The following is a 10,338-nucleotide window of genomic DNA, read 5'->3' on the forward strand; positions in this document are numbered from 1 at the left end:
ATAGAAATTTAATCAATGGAGTAGTAAAAAGAAGAATGTGACCATAATTTCTCCATTTATAAAATATAGTGTAAATATATGATTTTCTTAACATTACCCTTCAGTTAGATAAGGAAAAAACTGGAAACCAAATGCGGAAGGACCTTTTCATGGGTGGTGTAGGCGGGTCCCAATGCACACGGTTCCAAAGCCTTTTTGGCACCCTACAAATACCCACATTCCCCCTCCCTGCTTTGCCATCATCACCCACTACTCCTCAAACATCACCTTCACTCTCTCTCATCCCCTCTCTCTCTCTCTCTCTCTCTCTCTACTATTATTTTCTGCAACTCTTGCAACCCTTCACTCCTTTAGTGGTCTCTCTTTACACCAGAGACCTCTGTTGGATGCTTTCTTTCTCTGAATCTCTCATCAGGTAAATTAAACAGCTAGCTCAGCTGGTTTTGTATTTTCTTATTCACATGCATGCATGTAACAAGCCATATTATTTTTCTTTGTAACTTGAAATTTTGTTGCAGTCTTCAGCAACTTGTTTTTCTGATTTTCCTCTTGTTTCTTCTATCTATCTATTTACGCAGCTAGCACTCGCACAAGCTACTTCGAATCTTAGCTGATTCAGTAAGATGGGTTCTCTCAGCAAAAGCGTAACCAGCTCGCCATCTTCTGATTTCATGAAGAACAATATGGAGCAAGAAGTGGTCACTGAGAAGCGAGGGATCGTAGCCATTCTCAGCCCGTCCGACTCCGAAAGAACCAAAGCCGCTTCCTTGCGACGAACACTGTCCGCGGACATGTCGTCCAAAAGATGGCTGGCTCAACACGGTTTCTCTCCCATGAAGAAGATTGCGTCATCCGAAGAACTCTGTGCCTCCGTAGACATTCGGGACGACTCATCTTCATCGTCCGAAGATGTAGGTCATTACCAAGATCAAAGGAAGGCCAAATTCCATATTTGGAGCTCAATTGATGAGCAAGCTCAGAAGCAAAAAACCAAAACCGAGGCTGCAAAGCAGCAGCCGGGACAAGCCGATCTTTGGAGCTCGATTGTATGTCAAAAGGCCAACGAAGAAGAGGCGAGCAAAGCGGCACCTTATGTTCATCCTCTTGTGAAGAAACAATCGAGCTCTTTGACTAAAAAGAGTCTTGAAGTCTGCACTGAAAGTCTCGGATCCGAGACTGGCTCTGAAGGGTTTGCTTCATACCCTACTTCGGAGACCGGTGACGTAGAAATAGTGGAGAAAGAGACGGAAGTAGAGCAAGCCGCAGTTCAACAACAGCAAGAAGAAAAAGAGAAGCCTCAGCTGTCACAAGCATTTGATGGGAATGAATTTCGGGTTGTCAAGTACAACTCTGCTGCTAGTAAGAAATTGCCTTCCGTTCGATCTTTCCCTCCACCTCTTCCGTCTTTATCAGGATGTGACGGGGAATCTGTTTGCATGAGGACTCGTCGCGACAATGGGCGACTAGTCCTTGAAGCGGTGTCTATGCCTTCCCTGAACAACTTCCGTGCTCAACGCCAAGATGGTCGCCTTGTCCTCACATTTCTCAATTCTACTTCGAGCTCTTGCGAGGTGCCTAAGTTTGAAGAGGTTGCTAATGAAGAAGAGAAAATTAGAGAGGAAGAATTTGAGGAAAATGTGAACTTTGAGGAAGGAGAGAAGGAAAAAGAAAGCGAAAAAAGTGATGGTGATGGTGATGATGTTGATGAGGATGAGGAGGAAGAAAGTGATGAGTTTGAGAAAGCCAGAAAAGAAAATGGAATCAGAAGAATAGAAATTGTGATGGAGGAAGCACCAAGAGTACTAACAAGTAGAGTGACAAATGTTCACAGGTTAGCACTAATGATGAATAAGCCAATTGGGTTAGACAATAAGGCTCATGGGTGGACTAACAAGTTCAATGAAGTAGTGAAATATGGAGGGGTTCAAGAGGAGGTCGAAGTGGTTGAGACAACCACAATTTCAAGGTCACTCCCTCCACTGCCTGGTCGTGTCGCTCGAATGATACCTAAGCCACCGGCCACCACAAAAACAGCAGCAGCAGCAGCCTCTTTCAACGCTTACGAGTACCATTGGCGCACCAATCCCACAACAACTGCCGCTCTTAAACCTCTTCCGCCGCCAACGTCGCAGTCCCTCAAAAGTAATGGCTTTATGTCCCAGAATCAGTTGGCAAATGAGCAGCAACAATTGCTGGTTTTGAGAGGGAACAAAGGGGATCAATTGGTTACTTTTTCAAAGGGTTGCAAAGAGCCTAGAATAAGATCTCTTCTATTTTGGGAGCCTTATTGCATTGCCACCTCTTGATTATCCAAATCCTCGTAACCCAAGTGTTAATCCAAATCCTTTACTACTCACTACCCATTATTAATCTACTCGATCGATCCATCCTTCGTTTTCTGATCCCCTCCATTCTTTAGGGTTTATGTAGTAAAAAAAATATAAAAAAAAAAAAAACATAAGAGGGAGGGAAAGCTTGGAAAGCTTTGGTTCAGAAGATCAAACTACATATGATCTCAGAGAAAGAGAGAGCAGATTTCAACAGTGCGTGTCATATATATGGTATATATATATTTATATCCCTCTGTTATAGTAGCTAAAACAAAATCTTAGCCTCATCTTTGACGACTGTCTTGTCTGTCTATGCATTATGATTTGTGTTTCTTCTTTCTTTGCTTTTGTAAACCCTAAGCCAATTGGATTTTAATATCGGTCTTGTCTTCCGGAATTGGTGTTTATTTTGGGAACATCATGATCACTCTTGATATGTGCTTTCTGTTGTTTGGGTTTAGGTTATTCGTATGACTGTGATGGATCCCACTAAATTATATTGGCATATACTAAACCTACACCTTAAAACAAGTTAAATACTTTTACTCGATATTAAGCTGAGAAGTAAATTATCTAGCTAAACTTTTTTTTTTTATACACGTGGTATTTTTTTAACTAATTGTAAACTTAAAGAGAGCAATTTGAATTCAAATGCATAGAGAAGAGCATATCCACTCTAACCAATATAGTTATGTATCTCTTTCTTGTATATACATCATGCATGCAATAATTTTAGTGTCAACAAACTTGTGTATTAAACATACCGATGTGTCAAACTGCCACCAGGACCAACTTGAGATTCTGTATGCGGGAAAAAGCAATGGGTCCTCTTAAAAAAAATGTCGAGTCGCTTAATCAAAAGTTAATTGTCAATTATTACTACGGTCTAGTGGTATTCTTTTTTATTTGTAAATGTGAGGCAACAGCAGAGAGAGAGAGAGTAGTAGAGCCAAAATTTTAACTCAAGACCGCCCAAAAGTCTCATCCTAAAATGCTTCTCTTATCTAAGAAAAATAAAGATATGCCATGTTCTGAGCTACCGATCACCATCATTTGGGTTTGGTATGACGTCGCTCTTGTCATCCTCTTCCTCAACTCATCTCCGATCCCATGCCTAGTATCACAACTCAAATTCAAAATAAAAGTCCTTTTTAAGAAAGAATGAAGGAAGTTCTCCTGCCTACTTTCTCTCTCCCTCTTCTAATCACCTGAGTCTCCCAAAACTCACAATGATGCTATTTAACTACACAAAAGCCACCAATTTTAAATCAAACCTAGTGAAGGAAATAAGGAAAAGATTTTGATTGGGGTCTTAATGTCCTGAAAAATCTTTGAAATCAGAGGCATAATTCTATTTTTTTTTCTTGTGTGAAGAAAATGTCAAGGTGGGTATATTCGGTGTCTTTGACCCCAATAACTTACTTTTCCACCAACTAAATTCAAGACTCAATTGCAAAAAAATATCAAAAGACTTTTTGTCTTGGTCAAATGATAGATTTGTTAGATTAAAAGACTTTTGTTCATTTTATATATATTTCAGGTAAGTAGGCCGATATTAAAATCTCATTGGCTTATGTTTTATTGTTTATTAAAAGACTGTTTCTTCTTTCTATACATATTGGTTCATTTATATATATATATATATATATATATATATATATATATATATATATATATATTATTGTTTATTAATAATTTAATATCAATTGCCTGTCTATTAACAAATCTGTGTTTAATTTGAGCATTTGATATTAATAAACAATGAAAATAACACGTGTGAAGTCCCAAGTGTATGTTTACTAAGCATACAAATACAAGAAGCTGAACTTAAAAGTTAGCTTATATACATGCATGCATGCCTTCAAAACCTTCTCTTTGCACAAAAGAATAGCAAGTCTCTACTGTAATCGTTTTTAAGAAAAAAATTTCACCCCCATTACAATTAAATTATGGCTCTGCCACCGGTGTGAGGCCTTAAGTTTGGATGTCATGAGTTCAATACCAATTTGTCTCCTTACCCCCTTAATGTAAATATCTCATTGTTCAAAAAAAAGTTAATAAAAAAATTACAAAAAAAGTCATATAACAAATGAAAAATGATAGACATATTTTGAGGGAGGTGCTATATGCACACTTCTCTTAATTTCCAGCCGTCAGATCAAATGAATTAAAGAATATCAATTGACAAAAATTAATAAGGGTGTGTTAGAAATAAAAATGGGTGCATGAATAGCACTACTCTATTTTTATCCTCCTACACACCCATGTTTAATCTTATTTGATGTTTTCGTTTGATTTATTTTGTATTAGCTCCCATAACAACTAAAAGTCCTTTTTTTACCAACTTGCATGAGTTTCATGGAGTAGGATTCTCTCTCCTTTTTTTTTCCTCTCCCCTTCCCTCCCCTCCTATTTGACACATAGTTAAGTCACGTCAACATCTTATATTAATTTTATATGGAAAGAAAAAGATAATAGAGAATGTGAGAGGAGGGGAGAGAAGGGGATGGAAAGAAAAGGGGAGAGAATCCTAATCCGAGCTTCAAACCCAACACTAGTTGAATTGACAAGGAGTACACCACCAAACATGATAGAATTGAGTCTATATTAATCTAGGTTTGCACGTTTTCCATATGAAAAATGATGAACACATCACCTTAAATTTGAAAATAAGTCTAACTAATGCGAATGGAAGGATTTAAAAAGAGAAATTTGGATTTTTTTTATTTTTTATTATTACTACAAGCAATATTTGAACCTATGACGGAATAGGGTAATGCCGCGAATTTTGTTTTCTTTTCAATTTTATCAGTTGTTTTGTATGAATGTAATTTGTATACAGTCAACGTAGGAATATTGTAAATGTAAATGGGGTGCCTAGAAAAATAGGAGTTTTAACGAAAAGAGCCTGGTACTATTCATTCTTAATCAAAATGATATTTTGTATATGAAAAGTCCATAATGGATCGGGCTCTTTTCTTTATTTACTCTTATGTCATTACAGCGGGATCCACAATGATGTTGACATTTATGTCTGGTAATACATCATTTTACATTATGCTAATTTACAGCTAGCTCTTCAGTCAAATTATTCCAATACTGTTCATTGCCTTCTACTAGCTCTGCATCTCTTTCTCTATCTTCTTTCACCTTGTAATATATTTTTGTTGTTTCTTCTTTGAAATTTTGGGGCTTCCAATAAGGCTGATGACTGATTCTTGTCTTGCTGTAAATATACATCTATTCTTCTTCTGCTACTAGTACCATGTCATACCTAAAATCTTCAAACTCATCCAAAGCAAACATTTGGATCCCTCTAAATTTTAAAATTTCTTTGTATGAAGAAGTCCACCTATGTGAGGAGATAGAGATAGTCTAAAGGACTCTTCATTAATCATGGCTATATGCCTAACTTTCTCCTTATGCATATGTAAATACCAGTCTGGAGGACTACTAATAAAGCTTATGCAAATTTCTTTCCACCTTTCCAGATAATCTTCTGCTACTTTTATAAGTTTTTCAGGAAATGATTCTAGTTGAGAAATACGGTTAATGAATATTTTATCAAGATAACCAAACTCTAATAGTAAGGCAGGGGTAACTTCTACCACATTATGCTTTTTCTGATGCTCATAACTAAAATGTCATGGTTTAAAATCTCTCATGTTAATCCTGGCCACAGCTATACTAACCTCTGGTTTACAAATACAATTTTTTGTACTATCACAAAGACATGGTGGATACATCTTTGTAATAATATTCATCCCTGGTTTTGGATCAAAGATGGACTCATACAAAGCACATTGTAATTGTAATTGTAACTCCTTCATGGACTGTGATGCTATACTCAGGATCTCATTTTGCATATCTGGTGGCATTATTCTTAATTTTACTTCTGAAATTTCTTCTAATAAAACATCATTTAATATTAAGTCTGAAGATATATTCCTAAGAAAACTTTCATATTTTTCTTGTTTTTCTTTGTCACTCAGAACCTGATGCTGCTCATTATTTTGATGTTGCTCCATTTCAACATCTTCTTCTAAGAGCTCAATCTTAATTTCTTCTATGAGCTCATTAGCCTCTTGTTCTATGGGTTTAATAACCTCTTTTCCTTTATCCTTATGCTGATCAATTTCTAAACCTATTTTCAATTCTCTTTTCAAGGTGTCACTTGTCTTTTGCTGCATTCTAAGAGATTGGAGTTCTTGGTTCGTTTTGGTAAACTTGCCAAGTAATGACTCATGGTCCCTTGAGATGACTTGAAGATTGTGCCCAAGAGAATGAATATGCTGCTAGTTTTGGTGGAAATTAAAATTAAAGCTATCAAACTCTTGTTCCAAGGCTCTAATTAATTTTTCATGACCTAACCTCATGCTTGACTGCTTAATTTGGATATTCCAAACAATTATCTAAGAAAACCTGCTGCCTATCAGAAAGCTCTGGTACCCTTGACCTGTATCTCAGAGTTGGATTTCTGATTCCTTCAACAATATTGCCATTAAAGTTGAACGTAGGTACTGGTGGTGATGCTGGTCTACTCATGCTATTTTAAAATCCACTGAATGGTGGAGGTTGATGGTGCATCATCATGCCATTAAAAGAAACTATTCTGCCTTGTAGCCTTGTGCTATTTGCTGATGATGGTCCACGATATTTCATACATGGTCAACAAATTAATCTTGATAAGATATCAGCTAATATATTGTCATTACTTTTTATGTGTTCAAAAATTGGTTTAAAACCATTTCCTGTAATTGAATCAACAAAATTAACCAATCTTCGGGCTGCCTGTTTATTAGCATGTATCTTGTTATAATAAGAAACTATATTTTGACAATCTGTTCTAATCGTAAATACTTCATTATGTAAAAATAAAGAAAATGCTTCAAGTGAATTAATTATCCCTAAAATTTCTAAATCTGTTGATGGTAATCTTGACTGTACATCACTAAACTTTCCAGAGGAATATCTACAAACTTGTTCATCAGACTTTGGAGACTCCCTATGCTTTTTCTGGTATAGTATACATGCCCATCCTAATGATGAAGCATCTGTTTTAACTATCTTGTAACTATCATCGAATGGTAATGTTAATGGCTTAAGTTTAGTAATTTCTTGTTTTATTTTTTGAACTAATTTAATATCTTCACTATTAAAATATTTTGGTCCTGTTTTGCTAGTTTTACTATGTAATACTGCTATTTTTCTTCCTAAATCAGGGATAAAATTTCTTGCATAATTTAGCAATCCTAAAAATGCTTGTAACTGTTTCTTATCTTCTAATTTGTCTGGAAATTCTAACATCTTTTTAGCTATATGATCTTGTAATTGTATTGTACCTGACTTAATATACATTCCTAAAAATTCTATATCTTACTTTTCTAATGCTATTTTATTTTTGCTAATCACAATTCCATTATTGATAAATTCTTGTAATACTATCTCTAAATGCTTCCTATGTTCATTTTTATTTTTACTATGTACTAAAATATCATCTACATAAACACTATAAAAATTATCATATTTCTTGAAAATTTGGTCCATCTTTCTTTGAAAGACCGATGGAGCATTTTTAAGTTCAAATGGCATAACGAGCCACTCAAAATGTCCTTCTGGACAAGTAAAAGTTGTCCACTCAATTGATTCTTCTGCTAATCTTATCTGCCAAAAACTTGATTTACAATCAAATTTGCTAAAATATTTACTCTCTTGAATTTTATTTATATGCTCATCCTTATTTGGTAATTTATAACTATCTTCATATGTATTATCATTTAATCTCTTGTAATTATAAACTATTATAGCCTTACCTCTCTTTAGTTCTGAATGTTTTCTTACAATAAATGATGTTGATCTATGTCTAGACTTAGAATGTCTAATTACTTTTAAATTTAACAACTCTTTTATTTGCTGCTCAAACTCTTGTTTATCTATTAGACTACAAGGCATATCAGCCGTCTTAATGGTTAAATCTGGGTTAATTATATCTAATTTTGCTAGTATTTTATTTTTACTCCAATGTAACTGTGGGTCTTCTCCTATAATTCTAGTTTGTTCTGCTAATTGTAATAATTCTTCTAAACTCTTTGGTCTATCTAATTGTAATATTTCTATACAGGTTCCTTCTTCTAAAATCGGGTATTCATGTTCAAATATGTCTTCATCAAACTCTTCTACGTTATTATGCTCATCATTTTCTTTTGAGTTTTCTAAATGATAACTATCTTGACCACTAGGCTCTTCTATACTTATGTTTTTTTATGCTTCTACAGTATTACTTTGGTCAGTTATTATAATGCCTCTTTTGAAAAATGTTATGTTAGGGTTCATAAATAAAAAACCTTGCAAACTTTTCAAAAAGTTTAAACCTAAAATAAATGGATATGATCCTACTGGTGAAACAAATGTTAATGGTAAATTACATTGTTGTTTTTCTACTTTAGTAAACTCATTATTTGTACAATGTGTTAAGTAAACTAGTCTCTCATCAAATTGTGTTATTCTTACTGGTTTTGCTAATTTTTGTCTATATTTTTCTGGTACTAACTCTTCTCTTATGACACTCTTTGTACTCCATGTATCTATCATAGCTATTGTTTGTATCTTATGTTCTTTTGCTAATTCTATTTCGCAATTTATGGTAATTAAAGAACTATTTTTTGGTTTTTCTATATTATGAACAATATTTCCTAATATTTCGGTATTTTCTTGTGATTCTACTGAATTAACTTCTAATAAACTATTATTATAACATTTTTCACATAATATTGAATATGTTTATAGTATTTATTTGCAACTAATTTACTACACTTATGACATTTTTCTGGCCAACCTAAATTAATGTATTTATATTCTTCTTCATGCTGTTCTTCTATGAATGCACACATATACTCTTTTATATCACTATTTGTGCTACTTGAATCTTCTGAGTCTGAATCTATCATGTTAATACTCTCTATACTATAAATACTCTCATTATCACTTAAATTATCTAAACTGTATATTGACTGAATATCTTCATCTTCTTCTAACTTAAACAACTCCATTAAATGTATTTTGTCTTTCAACCATTTACCTAATTTTGGACATTTAGGTCTAATATGTTCAGCTTCTCCACATGAATAACATTTACAACTACTCTTATCTTTTGGTGCTTTATATTTTCTAATCCAAGGTCTGCCACTTCTTTTTCTAAATTGTTTTGGAATATATTTTCTTTTCTTATATGTTCTTGAAGGTCTTATGCTGAAATTCTTATGTTGTTTGTAGGCTTATATGACTTATATTTCCTTTTGTATATTTTCTTATGCTTATTTTTCTTATAGCAACCATATTGTTGTGGTAAATCTATATTTTTACAACTCATGTAAAATTGTTTCCTAATTTGTCTCTTAGCTTTTATTTTACTACACTCTTGTCTAAGTATATCATATACATGTTGAATTCTAGGTCCTATAGCAATATCATTCTTCTTTGGATGCTTTTACCATTCATTCCAAATCTTTTCACCTATTGGTCTCTTTATTTTTGTCATATAAGTATCTAATAAATTAATATCACTAATTCTACATGTTCTTCCTAAATATTTAAAGAAATATGTGGTATACTCAGCTATATACTGTAAGTCGCAAATTTGTAAATGTTCTAAATTTCTAATTGCTCTTATTTGTTCTTGTTCGCTCCTGCCATCTAACCTATTATGCTCTAAAAACTCTTGTTTAATCAAAGTAACAAAACCATCAATATTAAAATGTGTTTTAGCTGCCTGATGCTGTTCTGGATTTTGAACTTTCCATGACTGGAAATAATCAAAAACTAAACCATCCAAAGTATGCTCAAAGTAATCTAACATATTTTGTGAATTATTAAAATATAACATTAATGCTGCATGTACGCAACCTTTTTCCCATCTCTCAATCGTTCTTTCGCAATCTTGTGGATCTACATTATCTAAATTTAATATATTACCAGCTATATTAATTTGTTCTCACCCTTTCAAATATGG

The 10,338-nt window shown here is 33.8% G+C and overlaps 1 protein-coding gene across 1 annotated transcript; it reads left to right on the forward strand.

Annotated features, from left to right (window-relative positions):
* The first annotated feature begins 243 nt into the window (after positions 1–243).
* Positions 244–2,722, forward strand: LOC126614291 (protein FAF-like, chloroplastic). Its single transcript, XM_050281873.1, has 2 exons — positions 244–415; positions 579–2,722. Exon 2 carries the CDS (start codon positions 624–626, stop codon positions 2,304–2,306), a length of 1,683 nt encoding a protein of 560 aa, XP_050137830.1. The 5' UTR covers positions 244–415; positions 579–623; the 3' UTR covers positions 2,307–2,722.
* The last annotated feature ends 7,616 nt before the right edge of the window (positions 2,723–10,338 follow it).

This window comes from Malus sylvestris, chromosome 3 (genome assembly GCF_916048215.2).
Source record: "Malus sylvestris chromosome 3, drMalSylv7.2, whole genome shotgun sequence".
NCBI lineage: Eukaryota > Viridiplantae > Streptophyta > Magnoliopsida > Rosales > Rosaceae > Malus > Malus sylvestris.